General features: G+C 40.1%; 1 protein-coding gene across 4 annotated transcripts in view; it reads right to left on the bottom strand.

Annotated features, from left to right (window-relative positions):
• The window catches only part of ptk2ab (protein tyrosine kinase 2ab), an 81,477-nt gene extending 62,881 nt beyond the window's left edge, over positions 1–18,596 (bottom strand). For 2 of the 4 annotated variants that reach the window (XM_053629085.1, XM_053629090.1), the window contains exons 1-2: positions 15,307–15,673; positions 5,297–5,323 (exon numbers count right to left, since the gene is read on the bottom strand). In XM_053629085.1, the coding sequence (XP_053485060.1) occupies positions 5,297–5,323; positions 15,307–15,409 (130 nt within the window). In that variant the 5' untranslated portion in view covers positions 15,410–15,673. Of the gene's footprint in view, positions 1–2,583; positions 3,041–5,296; positions 5,324–15,306; positions 15,674–18,074 lie in introns of those variants that run through there. The other 2 variants (XM_053629116.1, XM_053629099.1) reach the window with 2 other exon arrangements.
• Between the last annotated feature and the right edge of the window lie 6,021 nt (positions 18,597–24,617).

Raw genomic sequence — 24,617 nt, 5'->3', positions numbered from 1 at the left:
ACTGTGCAGTTCCTAGGGAACTAGCTCCAATACTAGCCTTCCTTATTATTCCCTATAGGATTATTAAACCTATTTTAAGGTTGAAACCTATTCTATACTTTTTTTATTTTTTACTAATTTCAAGCCAGAAATAGTCTTGTTCTATTGGCAGATAATTTTGCTCATTTTAAACATTTATTTCTAGAATAAAGCAACGTGTAGTGTTGCTTTATAAAGATAATTTTGCTCATTTTAAACATTTATTTCTAGAATAAAGCAAAATTATCTGCCAATAGAATAAGAACAAGTAAAGCTCTCGATATACGATTAATAATCTTATATTTGGTTTATTGTAAACTTAATAATAGGAAATAGTAGATAAATTGGACTATGATTTTTGCAGTGCATGCTTCTCCAGGGGCTCAATGTGGGATCTCACCATTCTACTGGAGTATCTTAAGCTTATATATGGTGCTGAAATCGCCAGCTCTAAAGACTTTCTTTTTGCTAGCAACAACATCAGAAAAAAGTGGGAGAACTGCATGCCTTGGTGATAAATGGTATATGGTCTGTACTTATATAGCGCTTTTATCCAAAGCACTTTACAGTGTGTCTCATTCACCAACTCACACACACATTCACACCAGTGGTAGCAGAGCTGCCATGCAAGATGCTTACTTACTTATCATGAGCAACTTGGGGTTCAGTGTCTTGCCCAAGGACACTTCATGTGGAGTCATGTGGGCTGGGAATCGAACCGCCAACCCTACGATTAGTGGACAACCCGCTCTACCACCTGAGCCACAGCCACCTGTGATAAATGTGCCTTGAATGTGTTGGTGGGCAAACGAGTGGCCATGTGGTTCAACCCAGGCTTTGAACTATTTTTGTTAACCAACTGATTGACCTTGCCATGTTCCATGAGTGGGAACCTCCTAAGCAGTCCTTGTTGTGCCCTACATGCCCTTCAGCACTATCTGGACCAGATGGTACAAATCATCAGAACAACTATTTACCTGCCAAGGAGAGAAGACACAAGTAGCTCATCTGACTGAGCAGATACTGGCGCACCGACTGATGGACCTTGGCCTACAGGCAGGGGGGATACCCGGCCCCTACCCTGAAATGTCACTCTATGAGGACTGCGTCCGAAAATGTGTACTGCGACAGTACCTACAGCATACAATTCAGTACCTACTGCTCGAACATTAATCAGTATATGTGTATAGTATGAGTACAATCCGCACATACTACATTCACCATGTTGACACTGTCACACAAAACAAAAAGAGCTGACGCGCTGCCTTCCGCCATTTTTTATTCTGACAGCTCTTCCGCACCAGTCCCGTTGCCTTATGGGACAGCGCAGTGTGCACTGCTCCCATACTGCAGAAACTTGGCCGGAAGCAGTAGGTCATCCGGGTAATTCTCGTCTACAGTTTTGTGAATACTGAGAATTCGGACATACTACTCCATTGTATAGTATTTATCCTCCTACCGTATAGTAGGGTAGTAAGGATATTCGGACACAGCCGTAGAGTGGGTATTACTTGGAGCAGTTCTCCTCTGAAGTTTGTACTGCTGCTGCTACCTGGGCATCACTGTGCACCTTCTCCATGTTCTACAGTACATCGTCCCTCCCAGTGGCACGAGTACAGTGGTCATCTCCGAACGCCTTTCCAGTGAGTCCTAAAGTGTAAATCCAAAGGCAACTTGCCCAGATGGTTCCAGGGAAATGGCTTTATGGAAATGATCGTGACACAAAAAAAAACTGTCACAGTCACTCACGAACTTTGTTGAAAGTCTGAACAGTCCTTCACAAATTGTCACACAGCTGTGATGCACACTCTTACAAGAAACAACTGAAATATTCATTAATACTAAGAATAAAGAAATCCCTCCAACCCTACTCGAGCCATACTGATGGGATTAAAAAGAACGACTGGATGAGTGCTGTTGGGGCGTCCTTCATATTTGATAACCAACGAATATTCATCAGTGAGCTAATAACCTACATTCATCTCGAAAACGTCTCAAACACATCACTACCGAAGTAATGAAGCAGTTCTGTGAACGGCTACTGCTAAATCTCAGAGATGAGCTCAGCTTCTCTCTGCTCATTACACACACAGTTTAATGAGGTTAAGCAGCCACTCTGTAAGACACACTACACGTTGCACACCTATGTTGTCTTGCACTTTCAATCAGTTCATTTATTAGTCCTATATATCATCTTATTACACTAGCTTTGAGTGTAACGACCTACATTGGACAGTATTAGTAGGGGGGCATCACTAAATGGGTGTGAACCATTTTCTCCAGAAAGACTCATGCTTAACAATCAGGCCACCTTCTTCTGGCCCAAAAAGCACTTTGAAAATGGCATGGCATTTCTGGGTAACTGTAAAATCTTCTGAAAATGTCCTTGGGTTCATTTTACAAAAACAAAAATGAATATATAAATAAGAAAACACTAAAACCACTGTCGTTAGAGATATTCGATTATAAGATGTGTCAAACGAATCACAGTTACATGCTTAAACAAGCTCCGTGACACTGCTTCAGATCTTACAGCTAGAGCACTGCTGTATGTAGGTGACATACTTGGTAGAGGAGATGTGTAGGAATAGACGCAGGCTCTGCGAGCCCAGCACAGGGGAAAGGGGCTGCATCCGCTGCTCTCCATACGCTCGCCTCTTCCTCCTGCTCCTCCGCCTGGTTCTCTCTCCCAGGCCCAGCGGCTCTGCGGCTCCCTCTCACACACATGGGGAGCGGGGGGCCGCCCAGGCCCACCTTGGCCCTCTATGACCTCTGTTTTGCCAGCGGCACGGTGGGGAGATGTGGTTAACCGAGTAACCCTGATCGACACTGGCGCAGAATAATCCCAGCAGGTGTAGCGAGACGAGAATGCCCGAGAAAGAAATCAATACTGCTTGAGGTACACAAACCGAGCCGTCTGTATCACTACGTGCGTACTGCTCCGGTGAAGCCAACAGAGCTTTATGGAGAAATCCAAAAATAGCCAGGTGATACTTTAAAAACTAATTCAGAGACTGGAATAGAAATCCTCAAGCGATGAAATGCAGGCTCCTGGAGGACACCTTCTATTGCAGAGTTGACATCCAGAATGAAACGGAAAGCAACGCTGCAGTGTGTGTGTGTGTGTGTGTGTGTGTGTGTGTGTGTGTGTGTGTGTGTGTGTGTGTGTGTGTGTGTGAGAGTGAGCCGTGTGAGCATTTGTGCTCGACTTGGTTAGAGGAAGAGCGAGGAACAGAGCCGGTCAGAAAGGGAGGGGTGGGGAGCGAGAGACAGAGAATGGGTGAATCAAATCAGGGCAGCTGGGAAAAGGGGGAGGAGTTACCTAACCGATATGCTAATTGTTTCCAGCAAACTCTTTTGCTATTCGCTCAGTCACAATGTTTGCAAACAGCACATGATCAAGCTCAGTGGCTGCAGATCAGGTTTGATGAGCGCACTTCACCACGCATCAGCACAATGGCATCCAAACACGAAATTTAAAGAAACTACCCGTAAACATGATATTTCATTCTATTATTATTGGCTAATTTGTTTATTTGCATAATTTGTATGTTCATAACGAGTCAGCGATCACTGTCAGAATACTATTGGACTTTTCATGTTAATGCAATAGCAAATATTTCACATTTTATATGTAGCGTGTTCCCCTATTTCCCGAAAGGTTATGGTTCGATACACTTTATTGCTCCGGGTAGCAGCAGGAACCTGAAACGATGCATGTCACTTATTGCATGCTTTATTTTATGCTTTATTTAATTTACTTTGACCTATGTATAAATTTTGTAATAGGTTTACTGACGATATCATTAGTGAGTACAGTCAATAAGATTGCATTGAAGAAGCTTAAATCTTTGGCTTGGTTCTGTAAGGTACTATATACACCATAACAGTGGTGTAGCATTAAAGACAGTTAGATGCTAAATCACTTGCTAATCTTTATTTGCTTAACAATTCATTGTTGATCACCCCGGTAATGCAGATGGAATGTCAACAAGCCCCTTACAAAGAAAGGAAGTCGGTCGAAGCTTTTGTGGTAATCACAGCAAATCACAAAGGCTCTCCACTAAATGATACTCCTTCAAAGTGGATTTTTAAAGGACTACAGAGCAATTATAGTGCATCACTCTTACAAGATCTACATGGGAAGTACTACCAAGAACATTATTATTATGCAGCTTTCCATAAACTTTAATATGAGGCCTGAAATGAGAGGAAGCTCATGCTGACCTTTACACTCACACATTGGCAGAGATGAAAAGGTGATCAAGGAAGATAAACTAATTGATGAATTATATATCGATAATTCTCAGAGTGCGGTCCAGGGGACGCCCCCAGCGGTCAGTGAAAAACAGCCAGGAGGGCTTTTTCCACAACCACCATCAACCATTCACAAAGTATGCACATTTAGAGTTCTTATACTAATAATTCTTTTCCCTGGTCACTTGATTTTAAAGGGATTCATTGAAAAACCTTAAAAAGCAAGCAGTCCGATAAATAAAGTCGACTTGGAGCTAATGTGCTCAGTCGTTGGAGAGTTCAGGAATAGAAAGCTTTATAAATATAAACCTGAGTACACGTTTTTTAAAAATTCCCATCAAATAATTCTGTACTGAGAGAGTCCACAGGACTGAATTGACACTTAAGGTGTCCCTGGCTACAAAAAGGCTGAAATAGAAATGAAACGGTGTTCCCACTCTGCTCTCTGACTAGTGTGCATTACATAAGAAATAACATACTAAACCATGCTGTTATATGAAAATAATACATGCTGGGGTGGTGGGATATGGCCCAACGCAATATTTATATATTTATATTTATATTTAATATCAGATTTGAGAATTCAACCACACTGTGGTACAGACTAACTTACCAACCTGTTATATAAAAGAACATCTCCCACTCTACTCATGTTTGCTTTTCATTCTTTTATGACCTTGGTCTTAAAGCCAATTCCCTGCAAGAGTAAAGGTTCGATCCCCACAATAGAGACCAGATAGTTCCATTTCCTGCTACCCTACCCTCCCACAGGAACTGCACTGGCTCAAATATCAGCCCGGAAAACCATTATGTGCTCAATACTGGCCTTTATGGGTATAGTACAGCCTCACATGGAAAAACTCCCTATGTATGAAATGCCCCCCTTGTTCCTCCTCCTTTCCCCATCTGGAATCTGTGTACACATTCAGTCAATGCATCGAAGCTGAAAACTATGAATGCAAGTTAATGGATGCAGTGATTACTTTCCAACCTTTTAGAGATAGTTTAGATATTTGCTTACCTCCGTAGTAGGAAATCCTGGCAATATCTGCAACAAAACGGAGAGAAAAAGAAACCAGTCACACACCAGTCTTTACAACACCAAGACTACACAGCATCCATTTAAGGCAGTGTGGTGTACACGAGTGTGTACGGGGAGCAGTGACAGAACACAGAATGGCCATGTGTCCGAGTAGAGAGAGCCCTCTAGCTGTATGGTCTCTCACAGCTGTAAGAGCCAACAGAGCATCAGCAAAAATAAATACCAACACTGAAATATTAAAATACCGCAGACAAGCTCAGAGGTAACAATCCACTAGTTAAATGAGGCAGACTAATGTAGAACAACTGTCTTTGTTCGGTTTTTCCTCCTAAAGAGATTTTAGCTGCTCTTTCAGGAGGCGGGCTTAATTACAACTAACTACTAAATTCTTTAACACATGACCGCAACTGGCTAATAGTAGCATCACCCTTAATCTAAAACAAATCTAGGCTCAGGAAGAGAGCAAACAGGATAGAAAAAGTCAAAACTTGTATATGTGTCACACAAACTTATACATGAAAGAGATGTATATATACACACACAATGTGATTTGTCTGTCCAGAGCACATTATTCCAAAAGGTCTGTCTATATGCTCATTGGCAAACTGTAGTCTTGCAAATGCTTTTTCCTGGCTCGCCTCCCATGCAGGTGAGATTTGTGCGAATCTTTCTGATTGTAGAAGCATGCACTTTGACACCACCAGCTGCAAGACTTACTAGCAGATCCTGTGATGAAATTTTGGGGTTCTTGGAGACCTCTTACTGCATCAGACGGTCTGCTCTTGGGCTGAATTAGCTGGGACGGCCAGTCCTGGACAAACTCGCAAAAAGTCGTTTGAAATCTGCGCCACTTGTAAATTATTTTTCTTACGGTGGAATGATGCATGTCAAATAATTTGGAGATCTTTTTAAATCGCTTGCCAGACTACAAACTTCCAATGTGTTTTAATCCATTCAACCATTTGGCAGTGCTATAATGCTCAGATTAGCACAAGGCAATTTACTTTTAATTGAGTTCTAACCCCGCTAGGACCAATCCAAGTGGAGAGACAAGACACATCAAATCAATCTGGAACATTCAACTGCGTAGTTATAAGATTTACACAGCTTACACTGGTAATTACTTTACTGACTTTGTAATCCTACCAAAGGTTTTGTCAGTGGGGTTTGTGTCTATTAGGGATGTAACTGAATACAGAAACATTATTCACGATCAACAGAAAGTTCTAAACAAATACGAGGTATTTGTTTAGAACTGGTATACTGGTATAACTGGTATATTCTTTTTGTTTTGTTTTAGAAAGCTTGCAGGAAAGGTTAACAGGGCATCTGGTTGAGACTGGATGTGTGCATGGGATGTTACAGGACATTAAAAAAAATCCAGTTTTTTTTTTGTTGTTTTTGGTGCAGGCATGGGAGAGAAGTCAGATATAAAGCTACAAAAAAAAAAAAAAAAATCACTCAATCATCCTTAGACCTGATCTGGGTTGCAGTGGGTGGTTTAAATTAGGCTACATTTGTTTATAGAATGCTATAAACAGGAATGACGTTTTCTTGTAGGCCAACCCGGAAGTTAGCATCACCCTGGTTCCCTCGAAAATTCCTAGATTTTAGATTATTGCAGAAAAAAAGCTCGGTGACCAACAAAAATGTATGATTCTTACACATTTTGTTCAGCAAGATAATCTTCACAAGTGAACACAATGTTTATGAATTTTGAAGACTAAATGCAATCGGCAGAAGTAAAAAGCTAATGTTAGGCTATAAACTAACTACACCACGGTCACACGACTTCAACGTCACCACCGCTACGCTTCTGACAACTCTTTCAATCTTCATTTAAAAAACACTGCAATTGGAAAATACTATAAATTGATCAATCTACAAGTTGGAATACTATGCAAGAGCGTGAGTATAAACACAACGCGGCTGTAGTAGATGAGTTTTCCGGTTCGCCGTGATGACGTTTAATGTCCATGACAACCTTCGTAGTCCCGTTTAGTCATTTGTTAGCAACCGCCTTTTTCAAGGCGGTCTTCAACGGCCTTTTACAATTCCTACAAACATTTATATATGGACACACTGACCTTTAAAAAGTCTGCAGAGTTGAACAGCATCATTATCTCTAGAGATCGTTCTCTCTCAGAACGCACTGACCGTGAGAGTGAATAGATGATTGGGTCTCGTATCACACCATGGCTGACTGATCTGCGTTCTACAGCAGCAAAAGGCAAAGGTGCCATACAGCACACCTGACATTAAGAACTGCCAAGTCCTAGCTGCATTCAAAGGGTTCTTCCATAAAAATTCGATGCAGAGTACCCTACAACAGAGTATGTCCCTGTACAAAGGGGTACTAGCAGAAGCCTTTTCTATAAGCGAAGACACCTTCATTATATAATAAACCCTTAAAAAACATTGACAAACGATTTATATACGTATACCTTGTATAACTTTTATGTGGACATCTGACTATCACATCCAAATGTGCTTTTTGAAAATCCCATTCCAAAGTTGCTCCCCCTTCTCTCTTACAATAACCTCCACTCTTCTAGCAAGGCTATCCACTAGGTTTTGTAAAGTGGCTGTGAGGATTTGTCCATTCAGCCACAAGAGCACATTAATGAGCTCATGCGCTTACTTCAGGTGAGGAGGCCTGGGGTGCAGTCTGCGTTCCAGTTCATCCCAAAGGTGTTCAGTGCGGTTGAAGTCAGGACTCTGTGCAGTTCTTCCACTCCACCCTGGGCAATCCATGTCTTCATGGAGCTCGCTTTGTGCACAGAGGTATTGTCATGCTGAAACATTTGGTCCCCTTAGTTCCAGTGTAGGGAAATCTTAATCTTACAGCATACAAATACATAATAGACAATTGTGGGCTTCCAACTTTGAGGCAACAGTTTAGTGAAGAACCACGGGTGTGATGGTCAGGTGTCCACAAACTTTTGGCCACATAGTGTATTTATATTTACATCCTGCATTCACACTAGCTTGTGGTTATTGTGTGGCAACATTTTGAATGAGATGCCAGTAGTCAAAATGTAAATGTGTACATATAACGCTGTTACCTTTGGGTTTTTTTTTTAATACTGGGGTTAAACCCAGGACAGTTTTGCTTCCATTTCTTTCATTTGTCCAAAACTGTGGTTAAATAAGAACTAAACACAGGTTTGAACTAAAGCTGTGAGAGAAGAGATTTCAGGGAACAATGAACAACCCACGCTGTAGGAATGGTTAATCAGAATAATAATTATTTGAGGTTAATCAGAATAATTTCATTGATGACAGCTGGATGATAATTACTTTTGAGCATGAGACTGAATGTGATTGGTTCATTCAACACAGCCACATTCCCAATTATAAAAGGGTGTGCACACTTATGCAACCAGGTTATTGTAACTTTTTTTTTTTTTTTGCCAATATTTCCTTAAAACAGTGGTTCTCAACCAGGGGGGCCTGCCCCCATGGAGGGGTGTGGAGTGATTGGAAGGGGGCGTGAATTTTTTAAAGAAAAAAACAGACAGGACATCATTTGGGTACTCTGTGTATTTTATTGCTTTTCAAATAGAATGTGCATAAATGGAAAAACCCTGCGTTCCCTCTCCCTCAGTATTTTGTTTTTGCTGGGGAGAGGCGGAGCTTAGCCTGCTTTTTATCTGGCTGTCAGTGCAGACAAGTGTTGCCAACTTAGTGACTTTTCAGACCCCTTTAGCGACTTTTCTTTTGCCAAAAAAAAAACAAAAAAATGCCTAGCGACAAATCTAGCGACTTTTTAGACAAACCTTAGCAACTTTCCAAATGTCGGCAATACTGTCCAGCAAGCGCAAAGTCTTGCTTTCCCGCTGCACTCACACCTCTCTCTGCGTCTGCTCTGTTCAGTGAGTGTCTGAGAGCCGGAGATTTAACAATGTCATGGTTAACCAGACGCACCCTTCATCCCAATTTACATCATTCATATGCGAATGTTTTTTTAGAACGCAAGACGAATGTGATGCAACATGTTTTAGGCTACATGTAAAATAGTCCATGTTATTACAGCCTATTTCACTTGTTAAAAGTAGTTATAGTGTTCAGAAACATTTTATGTCATTCATGTTCCATATCTGTCCGTTATATAGTTTTATAAAAGTTAGTTAAAAAATCAAAAACATACAAAAAAGTTATGAAAAGTAATTAAAAAAGTAAAAAAAAAAATTTTAAAAACACACAAAAGCAAAAAAAAATCTCTATCTATCAAAAAGAGATTATAGATTAGGTTATAGATAGATAGATATTATATACAATAGATAATCATTATACCTGTTCTCCTCCAATATTTGGGGGGGGGGGGCGTGCCACATGATAGGGAAGGCTTGGGGGGGCTTTAGTTGCAAAAGGTTGAGAACCTCTGCCTTAAAATGTTTGATTATTTTTCACTTCATTTGAATACATTATAATTTCACATTGAGGGTGGAAAAAGTTATGATTTATCCTAGTTGAATTTTTTTTTTTTTGTTTACTTCACAAAAACCTGCCACTTTAACTGGGGTGTGTAGATTTTTAATATCCACTAATGAGGACAGGAGAAGTGTATTAATTAGTCGAATGTGACGTATACGTATGTCTGTTCAGTGCAGAACTGAATCTAGTATACTCTATATACTCGGAATGAAATTCCTCTCTCAGAAGCTGTTTATGTTGAAGGGTGTACAAAGAACGATCAAATAAGCTTATGTTGTGTTATTTGTCAGTTTATACCAGAGATTTCCAACTACTGGGCTGTGAACTCATACTGGGCCACAACAAAGAATTAGGCTTCTCAGGTGGAAACATAAACATTTTTTTAAACAGTTTGGGTTTATATATGGCTAATATTAGTTAGCTACAGAACAAGAGCAAATGGAAAAGACTTCTGTGCTGCGATGCCTGCTGCTCTGTGTGAAGCTCTACAAAACATTTTGGACATATTTCATTTCTGGCACAATGATGCATGCGTTTTAAAACTCCTGCCAATTCCAGTCTGTCAGCTCCGAGTGTGAATTACTGTGAATTATTATTACAGGAGCGCCAGGGGTGACTCGCAGCAGCTCAGAAATGTCGTGTCTTCTCCCCTGGTTGTAGGTTTTCGACTTTAAATAAAATGAAAAACGTTCAAATCAACTCATTGTGTTTGTTCTGGTTCCTCTATACCTCACCAAATGAAGTGCCGTGAACGGGAAATAAATGAACACTTCTGAAATGTAACAAGTGAAAGCAAGTCAGTGTGTGTGTCTCAATAGCCAGCAGCCGTTCAGTCAGCGCGAACACTATGGAATGTGACGAAATTCCTCTAATGACTTCAGAGTAATATTTTCAAATCTTAAAATGAGGACCCGTACAGGCGTAAAGATGAGTATATATACACAGTACAGCATCGAAGGTGACCCTTATTCTAATTCAGCCACAAATACCCACTGTATGATCGAATTAAGAAAAGTTTCTTAAATTCCAGCAATAAAGACAGCTGAACATGGTTATGTTTGGGCACGTCACATAGACTCCCCCCAAAGATTAAATGAAAAAGATGCAAAAGCTGGAACGCACACTGAGAATACACATTTATCACTTATGTCTCAATTAATCAACCCCTGCATATTTCATAAGCCAATGCTTCAGGAATCTCAGAATGATTAAATCTGTTAAATATTCATTGTATTAGTGTTTGACTGAGATATGAGGAGAAGATATAAGACTGTGTAAATCAGCTCAAGGATCAGGTTTGGAACTGTGCAGTACATGTTTAACGCTGATATGACTGAACTCATCGTTCCTGCAGCTTTATTGCTACTGGGCTTGTACTAATATTAAGCATCCACATGACATTTTATTAAGGTTTGCCATGTCACAAGACACTGGTGATCCATCATCTACTGTAGAAGAAGTGGAGACAGCAAACGCTGGACTCAGCTTGGCTCGATGGTGATCGACAAGATGACAAACGCGATGACTGCGGTAAGCTGCCGAGAGCTGGACTAAAGACAGAGTAAAGGACTAAAGCCCCGCTGCATCGCTCTCTTAGAGTAGTGCATCACTATCAGCAGGCAGTCAAATGAAATTGTGTGTAATCTAAGAAGCCATTAACCAAAGTGAAAATAGGCCAACAAATTTGAAAACATTTAAAGTAATTGTAATCATATTAGAAAATTCATCTTGGATGCTTTATTTATATTTATAAAGATTAATATGCTAGTCCTTCAATCTGTATTTTTTTATTTCAGTTAAAGCTGAATAACACAAAGGCTCAATTCAAATATCCTGTCAGTTCAAATAATTTGCACTAATATCATAAATAAGCAAAAGGATGATAATACAAATATTCTCACTCCACTGGGTTAACCCCTTACAGAATATTCATTATTAGGGAAAAAGCTAATTTCACTTACTTCACTGGAGCTAACTTCACTTACTCCAAAACTTTAGAAACAATTCAGAACCTGAACAGACAAGTCTCTAATATACACAAGATATTAGTGTGCAGTCCACTGTTATATTATGTAGGACTGCAACTAACGATTATATTCTATAATCAATTAATTGACTAATTATTTAATTTTTTTATTAAATCGGTTAATCAAATGGGGGGGGGTCTTTCAGTACCACTGTTTTATTTATTTAAAATAAAATCCACAAACTGAGTGTTACAAATATAACACTCATATAAAATTTATATCTCTCGCTCTCTCTCTCACACACACATACATACATATATATATATATATATATATATATATATATATATGCACAAAAAGCAACCATAATTATACTACAGTCCTAAACTAATAGTAAAATCTCACTTTCACTGCACCTTGTGGTTTCTGTTACTCACTGCCTTTAGACATATTGTTTTACTTGTGTTTTACTTTCAATCATAGTGTTTTAATCAGACATTACAGACCTTACTTGCGCTACACTGTTTATCACCACGTCTACATTGCAAGTGAGGAGCAACGCGGCCTCGTTACTAACATATCGTTTCTGTTATAATAAACTACAGAAGTCACACTGCAAGTGTGCAAATATAGCATATTAATGACAATAAACTGGAATAAAATTAAACCTTTTAAGCAACTGGCACCAGTTTCACCAACCCCTTGCACACAGTGGAGCATTTTGGATATAAACAGGTTTGTGCTTGTGCATCACTGTCGTGCTTCTGTGCTACACAAGCTCCACTTTATAAAGTTTACAGGTTAGTCTTCTCTGCAGCATTTAATATAAAATTATCCCCTGCCTTAGAAGACTTGAAGGTCACACATTTATTTCCGCTGTCACTTGACGATTTCGCCCCCATCTGATGGTCATGTTGGGTATAAAAGGTAAACGTGACGTGACAAACAGTAAACTGAAGAAAGTTACTGTCGGTGACTCTGGGTATCTGCTAAAGCAAGCCAAGTCGCATTACGTGCGTATGATGTTGTGCGCCCTCGACTAGGAAACGGCTTATACTTCCGGTTAGTAAAAAAATTGCTAGACGGTAGAGTACATATTGCATAGTGTAAGTATATAGTACGTCATTTGGGATGCAACTTTAGTACTTACTCTCTGAAGCGTGTTTTCGGAACAGAAGTAACGTAGGGAATAAACACACCCCGTGACGCACAGACCAACTAATCGATAATGAAAATCCATTCACAACGATTTTTATAATCAATTATTATCGATTAGTTGTTGCAGCTCTAGTGCATAGTATAGAATCAATATAATGACTTCTCTGTTGCAGTTTATGCAGTTTATCTGCATTATACATGCAGTATGATGCTGGCATGTGTGTACTACCTTTTCATATCAGGACACCCCCTAATGCTGCAGTCACACTACAGGATTTCTTACGTTACGATTATAGAGCCACGTCTGTCCCAGTCTGCCCTGGGGTAGTCAGACATAATCAAGCCAAAATCATGTGAGAAAGTCACAAATTCTTCATTCTTAAGCAAATTTTAGGACAGTAGGGGCAGGTTGGAGATTTTATTGACCAGCTCTGGACATCATTGTCTATGTTTACATGGACAGCAATAATCTAATTATTGACCTTATTCTGAATAAGACAATATTGTGATTAAGGTGTTTACATGAGTTGCTTTTAGAATATTCCTTTCATGTTTTACATGTTATAGAAAATAGATCGATTAACGGCATACGCCATTACGTCCCCACGCCATGCCGTCCAATGTCCAACGTGAAGTATTGTCTTAATCGGGTTAATATCGGAATATTGCTGTCTATGTAAACGTACTAACTGTTAGTGACTGATAGTGTACACCAGTGACTCACTAGTGACTCAAATCTGAACCGATCCTGTTAACCACCAATGGAAACTGAGAACAAACATGCAGTAGGGGCAGTACTGAAGCTCCTTAATGGAGGAAAATTGTGATGAGCGCTGTGATGAACCCCAGCAGCAACTCCTGAAGCCTTGAACCAACTGGATAAGAAAAGACTGCTAGCACAACTGCTAGTAGCAAGCCTACTAATTACTAGATTATTTGCATGTGTGTTTTTGCCAAGTTAAACATTTCATTATATAGATTTCAGTGTCAGTTTTGATTTGTACTGTTGGATGGAATGGGAATCGGGGTTAGGGTCAATAGATCAATAAGCTCTGCCTATTTCACTATGAAAGCTCAACATCATGGAAATGTATTTTTCATTAGCTTTGGCATATCCGCACAATGAAACAGGCCAGATCATGTTCATCTGAGCAGAATGTTTTAATACCTTGAAAAATGTTTGATTGCAGCTACATATGTAATATCGCCAGCACGTACAGTAAGGAGAACATGATTGGGCATAATTGTACAAAACCTAACTGGGCTTTAACATAAAAAAACTGGGGGAGAAAAAAAAAAAACTGAGCAGGGCTATCAAATTATGTTGTAATCAACTAGAAGTAGAACATGTGATCTTAAACATCCCAATCTTGATTTTTCCCCTTTTTGAATTTGTAATAATTGGGGAAATTTGACTAACATTGTGAATAGTGAATATCATTCTGAATGCTGATAAACCCTAATAAAAATCCACCAAGCCTAGTGTATTTTTATAATTGATCAAATGACAATCTAAAAAACAAACATTATTGTCAAATTGTCAGTGGTCACAGAAATTATCAGAGGCTACAGAAATCCAAAATCAAGACACCTTGAGATGCATAAAGATTAAATGTAAAGTCAAATTGCTGCACCTTGAATCAAAATATAATCAAATCCCTCAAGACATCCATCTATACCAGGATTTCACAATGGCAGAAATTAACGCAAAATCGAGGAAACTACGTGATATTCGGAGGAGCTTGCGACCTTTCAAAATTACTGCAGATTTGGGACAAGATGTGTCGTGTGACGTTGTCACAACACGCATTCAGCCAAAGCTGTCTTCGATTCTTGCGCAGTGCACATGAGTACAGCTAAAAGATCTCATTTACCAACAAACATCACAAGTAGTTTTCCACAAAATGTGCAGCAAAATCAAAACATTTTTCTGCAATAATCCCAAAAAAACCTCCTCCTGTACGGACTGATCATACTTAGTAAACTGTACCTAATCTGTGCATCTGTACTTGTTATATAACTACATTACACTACCTGTGTGAAAATGCTATATGTTGAATGTTAATTTGTACTTTGACAATCCAGACCTATAGCCTGAAGCAGCTCAGTGTTAAGGTACGTCTCCTGGAATTCATCACAACATTTCAGCTGGAACCATGGTACACGCTACGTCTGGTCTTGCCCTTTGTGTTCCTTAAAACTCAGACTTCTTTAGTTAGTACAATAGATTTTAAAACCTTCCCTAGCCGATACATGGGGGGGAAGCCTCCTGTCTCATCCTTTATCTTCAGAGATAAGGACACCACCATCCTGTTTACTACACCAAATCCAGCCCCCGCGGCCACGTTAACTCTGTTCAGCCAGGTCTGAACTAAAGCACAATCCACACCAGCTACGGCTTTTACAAAAGCAGCTGAAGTGACATACCTCCAGTGGTACAGCTCAGCAAGCTCCAAAACTGCATGATGTGTTCCCATGTATCCAGCTGAAACAAGGAGTCTTTCTCTAGAGCGTGATTTGTTGTTTGCATTGTCTGTGGCCTGTTCGTGGCATTACAGCATACCTAAGGCTTCCTGCTACACACACACACACCTATACAGCTCTATGTGCCGGCACCTCCCACTCCTTCTTTCTCTCCCTCACACACACACACACACCAGCTATGACTTGCCACGACGAGCACCTTGATATCTACTTACTTAACAAAGTGTATTCCCTCTGATGCCTAACGAAAGCATTTGGAATAAACCGTTATTCTTATTTAGATGGAGCAAACTTTAAACTTCCCACAGGTTACCGCTAAAAAACACCTTAATGCAGGTAAACAAATAAAGCCGATCACCAGGTGACGACAGTCATGATGTTGAAATATATTGAGGTTGCAACATGAACTGGTAGACTTCTTTAAAACAGCTCCAGGAGCCGTGGTTCGATCCTGAGCTCGGGTGTGGAGTATTGCATGTTCTCCTTGGGTTTGTCTGGGTTTCCTCCCAACACTTAAAAACATGCCAATAGGTGGATTGGCGAGGCTAAATTTCTCCTAGATGTTAAAAGGATTGTTCTACATGACTCGGGTTGCCCTACGTGAGTCGGGTTGCCCTACGAGACTCGGGTTGTGTACAGAATCCCTCTTCCTCTGCTGGAAACAGTGCAGTGAGTCCGAGTCCCAGTGTGTCCCGAGAACGTCCACGCTCACACTCTCACGACACCCCGAAAGTGCTGTGCTGTTTACAGCAGAGGAAGAGGGATGCTGTGCACAACCTTTGTTAAAAAATAAATAAATAAATAAATATCTGCAGATTGTGACATAGAGGAGGACTTTTTTTTGTTGGCTCTCGCGTCAACACGACACAAGAAGTGAAGATATTTTCTGAATTGAGAGTAACCGATGGCAGAATTTTCATTTCTGGGTGAACTATCCCTTTAACGAGTTTGTAATTGTGTGTGTGTGACTACGTTTGCATGGACAGCAGTAATCTAATTATTGACCTTATTCTGAATAAGACAATATCGTGATTAAGGTGTTTACATGAGTTGCTTTTTGAATACTCCCTTCATGTTCCTGTTTTACATGTTATAGAACATAGATCGATTAACAGCACACGTCATTACGTCACCGCGCCACGCTGTCCGACATTCCCTCCAGAATTTCACGTATCAACATACAGTTCGTCTTTATTATGGTACCATATACAGTTTTGGGTTGAGCACTGCCGTGTGTGCACATGTCCTGTCGCAAAATGCGGTGAAAACTCTCACATGATGTTAATAGTGTGATTAAGGTGTGTACATGTCTGTAATGCACTTCCATAATGCGACTAAAACAGGAATACTCCACATGCCTTAATTCCATTTGTGTTTAATTCGAGTATGATTTAGTCGGATTAAGGTCATCAATAATCGCTGTTTACATGGTAGTTTCTTAATCAGAGTATTGTCTTAATCGGGTTAATAACGGAACATTGATGTCCATGTAAACGTACTGTGCGTGTGTGTGTGTGTGTGTGTGTATGGTGCCTTAAGATGGACTGGAGTCTGATCCAGGGTGTATTCCACCTCATGCCCAGTGTTCCTGGGATAGACTGGGGATCCACCATGACCCTGAGCAGGAGAAAGTGGTTACAGAAAGTGAGAGGATGAGTCAGGGAGTGAGAGAGTGAATGAGTCAGGGAGTGAATGAATGAGTCAGGGAGTGAATTAATGAATCAGGGAGTGAGAGAGTGAATGAGTCAGGGAGTGAATGAATGAGTCAGGGAGTGAGAGAGTGAATGAGTCAGGGAGTGAGAGAGTGAATGAGTCAGGGAGTGAGAGGGGAGTGAGAGAGTGAATGAGTCAGGGAGTGAGAGGAGAGTGAGAGAGTGAATGAGTCAGGAAGTGAGAGAGTGAATGAGTCAGTGAGTGAGAGGGGAGTGACAGAGTGAATGAGTCAGGGAGTGAGAGAGTGAATGAGTCAGGGAGTGAGAGGGGAGTGAGAGAGTGAATGAGTCAGGGAGTGAGAGAGTGAATGGGTCAGGGAGTGAGAGAGTGAATAAGTCAGGGAGTGAGAGTGTGAATAAGTCAGGGAGTGAGAGGGGAGTGAGAAAGTGAATGAGTCAGGGAGTGAGAAAGTGAATGAGTCAGGGAGTGAGAAAGTGAATGAGTCAGGGAGTGAGAGAGTGAATAAGTCAGGGAGTGAATGAATGAGTCAGGGAGTGAGAGAATGAGAAGGTAGAAGAGTCTGGTAACTTTTGCTCAGTGTTGTGTTTCCTCCAGTCTGAACTACAGCAGTGTTGCTCCTGTCTGCCAGCAATATGCTACTCACGGAGCACCTAAACAAACACTGCTACATACAAACAAACAAAACCGGATTATGTCTGTGAGCCTAAAGACAGTTATTTAACACAAATGAATTCAGTTGTGGGTATGTGCATTTTTATTATTAGTAGTAGAAATATATTAAGTGAATGACTGAGGTTGCTTCCTTTCCTTTTCTCATCCATGACCACTCCAGTTTAACATCATAACGGCACCCGAATTGAGCAATATAACCGCAAATTAGTCCGTTTTAACCTCTGAAACAAGCCTACAATCCCTGTCAGAGCATTATCTTCATGAGCTAGCTCACTTGTTTGGCTCACACGATGCTAACAGGCTAACAGCAATGCGAGTTACCGCTATAAGAAACCGATATTCCAGAGGATCTGCTCCGGTCTTACCGTCTCCTTTTCATCCGTTATTCGGGGAGCGGTGCTGTTATTGCGCTTGAAACGCGTGTTTTATTCGGCTAGTGGAATGTCGTTAGGTCTCGGTGTGTTTTGCTTTAAAATCTCGGTGGGGTCCGGGGGTCTCCGCTCTCTCCACAAGCAGAAAACTCCCTCCTCTGTTCGCAGCAGCTCAGCCCAGCTGCATCCTGCACTGATGGAGCCAATATGGCTGACTGACCGACGCTGCGTGACCTCGCAGCCCACAGCCGGCTAGCGGGACATGCCACAGTGTGGAAACCAAACGCCGTGTTTCCCAGGATAGCTTTTTTTTCAACTATTAAAAAATACAGCGAAAGTAAACTCTGGCCGATAAACCTAGCAGTTTTGTATGCAGAAACATTAGTGTAAGAGTAAAGCTGGAAGAAAGGTTGAGGGTCACATCATGACACAATAACACAAACAATACTCGCCTAGTGCTTGGGGGGGAAAGCCACACAGTTCTCTATCTTTAGTTGATTATTTAATAAACGCAGTGCATGAGACCCCCAGCTACATTATGTAGAACCCAATATGAGCCATAGAATGAAGCCACATGAAGAAAATCAGATAATCCTGCTAAAAAAATTCAGCTTGGTCCGACCTAAACACAAACCAAGCTGATTAAGGTGATGGAGCATCTTTACCAGCTGGCAAGTTATTTTCCAACTTGCTTATTATTTAACTAAATTGTGCATCATAAATGTCTGAGAACCCTGTCCAGGGTGTACCCCGCCTTGTGCCCCATACTCCCTGGGATAGGCTCCAGGTTCCCCATGACCCTGAACAGGATAAGCGGTGTAGCAGATGGATGGATGGATGGATAAATGTCTGAGATGTGTGGTATAGCGGGTAGTTTTACTGCCGACAGCTCCAGGGTCCCTGGTTCGATCCTGAGTGCAGGTTACTGTCTTTCTCATGTTGTCCATGTGGGTTTCCTTTGGGTTGTCTGGTTTCCTCCGACCTGTCGAAAACATGCCGGTAGATGGATTCATTCCTCTAAGGCTACATCCACATGAATTTAAAAAATTGAAAACGCATCTTTTTCTCTATGTTTTGGCCTTCCGTCAACACAGAGAAGGCGTTTTTGTCCGGTGAAAACAGAGCTTTTTCGAAAAAGCTTTCCAAGGCTACATCGACATTAATCCGGATAAATTTAATAATGAACTAATTTCTCTAAGGATTCATCCATATTAATCTGGATAAATTCGAAAGCGCATGTTTTTCTCTACAGCTATGTCCACATTAATCCGGATAAATTCAAAAATGCATCTTTTTCACTACGGCTATGTCCACATTAGTTAAAGCGTCTGCCAAATGCCATAAAATGTAAGCATATTTTTAGTCATGTGGCCCATTCAACTCAAAACAAACAAGATGCTGGATAATTTTGTACTGCAGTTGTTTCTGCTATCCAGTTTGATAGCTTTGTTAAAGTTTAATGTCACTTTGTACGACCTTCAGATTGCATTTTTAAATAAATACCTGATGGAAATGACGCAGACTGAAGCTTCTTATGTTTTAAGCATGCACAATATAGGAATGTAAATGTTTTCAGATGTTTCAACGTGGACGAGCAATTTTTGGAAAACATTTGAAAACACCAGTGTAGATGGAAAGCCTTTAAAAATGAAAATGCAGTTTTCAGATCTATCCAGATTAATGTGAACGTAGCCTAACTTGCCCTTAGGTGTGAAAGAGTGTGTGTGTCCTGCAGTGGACTGGTGTCTCATTCAAGGTGTGTTCCAATCTCACACCCTGTGTATCTGGGATAGGCACTGGATCCACTGCTACCCTGAACATTAATGAATTAATGTTTGGTTAAGATTTTCCGATTGCCTCGCAGTTGCGTTGTTTTCTTTAAAATAACTCGACAATAATGACGCATTTGTATCAGTAGTTCAGAAACTGTATCCTTGTAGCTGTTCAGACTAAGCTTGGTTTCTGTTATTACAGTTAATTATCTGTTAACACCCTATTAAAATTCTTATGGTGACCAGAAAATGCCTCCCATTGTGTTGCATGAATTTCTTGTTGTTGCGAAGATTGTACATTATGGTCCAATAGAGAAACACATAAAAAGCACGCACGCACACACACACACACAACAATACTCAATGATCCACTGTTCCACCGAACCTCGTAACTCAAGCCCCACTTCCAAAAGAAAAAAAAGAAAGCAACAGTATGTTAGCATGGATAATTGCTGCACACCCACAGGCACTGGGGAAAGATGGAGATGTGTATCTTCTCTGTCTGTCTAAATAGACCCATCACAAAAATTCCTTCCTTTTCCATGTCAGTGCTGTGGTGCTTCTCTGGGGTCTTTATTGTTGTGGTGTAGCCACCTACGGCCAGCACTGAGACAGGCCAATCACAGCTTTCTGCATGGGCGAGAGACATGCAGCCTGAATTCTTCATGAGCTCCAGTGTCAGCCAAGGATTACATTCTCTCTGAAAACACTGACTTTATAGTCATAAGGTTTCAATTATCATTAAAGAGCCAGACTGGAATATACTCCTGAATGTTTTACATTATAATAAGAGGGAACATAGATGAGCAGCTTTAGACATGCCATTATTTCTCACTGATATAATAGTACTATTTGTGTCATTCAACTGTGGTCCAATGTTTTAAATCTGTCATGGCAAGACAGATTGACTATAAATGACATTTATTCATAGAAATATAGTGATAAAGTGTTTTAACTTGATTTGACTAAAGACCCTTTGAAATGTCAACCATCACCTTCAACAATCCCATCTGTGAGATTAAACACACATTTATCTGATCAAGAATGAGACAGGATTGCAATAAGCAACTGTGCACATATAAATAGCTATTGATTTAAGAAACTATGACAGAAGCCTTTTAAACAACGGTGTGTCATTGCCCAAGCCTGGATTCTGGCTAAGCTCTTTGCCAGTAGGGTTTTATATTAAGAACAGAGCACACTATAAGACAAGCATTACAGACATTCCACTTGAAGTGTCACAACGTTTGTCTAGAACATTTAGGTGTATTGTATTTTACAGAACCTTTCAATATCTAGATTCTCACACATCTCTCAACAAGTTGGCAGATGAAAAGCATGTTTTCAAACAAATAAAAACCTGAAATTCTAACCAATTTATTTAAATCATGGAAGTCAGTGAATATGTCCTATATTAACAAGAACTTAAAGTGATAGTTCACCCAAAAATGACAATTCTGTAATCAATTACTTTTTTTTAATCACTTGATAAAATTGGGAATAAACCACTGGAGTCACATAGATAACTTTTACGATGCCTTTATGAACTTTTTGGAGCTTGAAAGTTTTGGTTACTTGGACTGTAAAAGGAGGGATAGATCTTCCAGGTTTCATTAAAATGTCTTCATTTGTGTTCCGAAGATGAACGAAACCCTTATGGGTTTGGAACGACATGAATGACATAATTAATGACAGAATTTTCATTTTTGGTTGAACTATCCCTTTAAGTGCTACCTCTATTAATTTAAAGTTTATTTAAAAGTAGCAATTCATATGTGACAGTATTTCTAATGACAAGGTTCTCATCACTTCATTGGGCTCAGGTACTCTGTTCTTCTTCAGTCCTATAATACACTCATTTGGCACCTAATGTAACGCATTCCACAAGGACTTAAGACAGTTGTTTGATCATTTACACATCCATCCATCCATCCATCTTCTACCGCTTACTCCTTTTCAGGGTCACAGGGAACCTGGAGCCTATCCCAGGGAGCATTGGGCACAAGGCGGGGGACACCCTGGACAGGGTTCTCAGACATTTATGATGCACAATTTACATTGGGCACATCACAGGGCACAATCACATACACACTCACACACCCATTCATACACTACGGACACTTTAAACACGCCAATCAGCCTACCATGTATGTCTTTGGACTGGGGGAGGAAACCGGAGCACCCGGAAGAAACCCCCGCAGCACGGGGAGAACATGCAAACTCCACACACACATGGCCCCGGCGGGACTCGAACCCCGGACCCTGGAGATGTGAGGCGAACGTGCTAACCAATCATAATTAATTAGTATAATAATAACTGTATCTTCCAATTTTATATTTAACATTCCATTTACATATTAACTCCTCTTAAAATTCTGTTGTCTGTAATGTTTGCATTTTAGTAGACCTTCTATTTAAAATGTGGCAAATGTTGACATAACATGCCATGATGTCCCACTGTACAGCTGAATGAACTTCACTGAATGATCCTTCGCAATACAAATGATATTGTCTATTCTCTTTCAGAGTGGGAACATCCCACACATACGTACAAAACCATCAGCACTAATACAGGCTTACAGGGAAAAAAGACACTTTGGTTTAACTCAACATCAGGTCATTCCTGAAGCTGGTGTTATTGAAATAAATGTAGAATGTGATTCTGCCATCTGCTGAAAACAGACAGGGGTTGCAACGGGTCTCAGAGAAATAAGGCATTCATGTACTCAGGTTCCTATTTAAGGCATTTTGCAACAAATGCAGCATGGACTTAAGCCCCAACAGGACAGTTTCTCTATTTGAAGTTCTTTGTGTTGTTGCACAGAACATTAGCTTCATACTCTAAAAAGAAGCACTGACAAATACTGAAGACCGGTGTATTCACGTAACTCAATAGGGCGAAGCAATTAGCTGGAATGCATTGAATATTTAAATTCCCTTTTTTATTTTTTATTTTACAGGCGCTCTCATAGAGCCAAATAACCTGAAAAGACACACCTAAACACCGTCAGGGTATCATTCAGGTTGGCATATGTAAGTAATCTGAAACAAAAGCAATTGCTCTGTCATTCACCTGTACCTGTGACTCCTCTCCTCCAGGGCAAAGTCCATGACCTCACCCCTGTGTTCAGTCAGCTTCTGACACACTGTGAAGGTCGATGATGTATATCACAGGGCCCTGAGAGACAATCAACACCTGCTCTTGATCTACTCCCAACATGCAATTCAGGGGATACAAATTTAAGAGTTATATGACTACAGTATTTATGACTCATTCTGTTTAGTTCACAGTAGGTCTTTAACCTAATGTTGAAATGACAATAGCAGGGAAATGAACAGCAACTTTGCTCCCATGTACTCCAGTAACCCATTCATACAAATGAGAATGAGGCTGTGAATTGTTGAAAATAGTTAGGCTTTTAACACTGTCCACAGCCTGGTTACTGTCACATTCCTAATCACTAGCGGGCATTGTAGATAAAAGATCATATCTAAGTTATTCCATAAAAGTCTTGCTATGCAAGGATCTAAATAACAAACTAGTTAGAACTTGTGATCACAAGGACAACAAAGTCATTTTTACTTTAAATGAGAAAAAAACATCTGCTAATGTCTAAAAGAAAAACATTATTTTAATCAAAGTTGTAGTTTTTATGTTTTACTGTTTCAGTTTGTTTTTTTCTAAGTAAATAATACTACTACTTATGCTAAAATGCTGAAATTAAACTCTCACCAGTGGTTGAAATCCTACTTGGATACAGCTCTGTTGCAGGATTCAGCTAGTAGCGTCAAAAACAACACATCTCTCCCTTGGTCAAGAGCACACCACAGTTTAGGAGTGTCATCTAGATCACAGTCTAAGAAAGCTAATTGTCCTATAAGTGAAAGTAATTAATTTAGCTTTAAGGTTAGCATTGGACATTATGCGGGACACAATTAGAGGATACATTGTGCATACCTAAAGTGTAAACTTGTACAAAAAAAAAAAAAAAATCAACAAGACATAAATTTTTCTCTATAAAGGAACATCCGTAAGTGCTTCCTAATGCATTTACAGCAATGCATTTAGGTCACATGCTCCTGTTGGTGTATCATATGCATTTTAGCAAAGCACAGTCATATGTCACCAAAAGATGCAAAGAAATCAACAATGGAGTGAAAACTTACAAGTGCCTACAACACATTTACATTGGTTTTGTTTTGTTTTTTTTAGGCATTTGGCTATAGTGTCTTGTCATACTTATTCTGTATCACTCTTGAAAATGAAGTAATCTCAGATATCTCTAGACACAACCAGGCCTGATTACTGCAATCACTTTTTAATCAAATCAACACTTAAATAGAACTTTTTCAAGGGCATGAAGTTGGTTAAAAGGTCTTACCCAGTAACACTCTATGCCAAAGTTGAAAGAAATTCCAGAAATGATGAGGAAGAATGTGATTCAAATACATCAGTCTGGGAAGGGTTACAAAGCTATTTCAAAGGCTCTGGGACTCCAAAGAACCACAGTGAGAGCCATTATCTCCACATTATCTCCAAATGGGAAAACTCAGCACAGTGTTGTCACAAAAAAGCCAAGGACAAAATCAAAGGACCTACAGGCCTCTTGCATCAGTAAAGGTCACTGTTCATGACTCCACTATCAGAAAGACACTGGCATCCATGGAAGAGTGGCGAGGTGAAAACCACTGCTAACCCAGGAGAACATTAATGCTAATCTGAATTTTGCCAAAACACACCTTGATTATCCTCAAACCTTTTGGG

Source organism: Ictalurus furcatus, chromosome 1 (genome assembly GCF_023375685.1).
Source record: "Ictalurus furcatus strain D&B chromosome 1, Billie_1.0, whole genome shotgun sequence".
NCBI lineage: Eukaryota > Metazoa > Chordata > Actinopteri > Siluriformes > Ictaluridae > Ictalurus > Ictalurus furcatus.
Note: the sequence above shows the minus strand (reverse complement) of the source record. Positions and strands in the feature narration are given on the sequence as shown.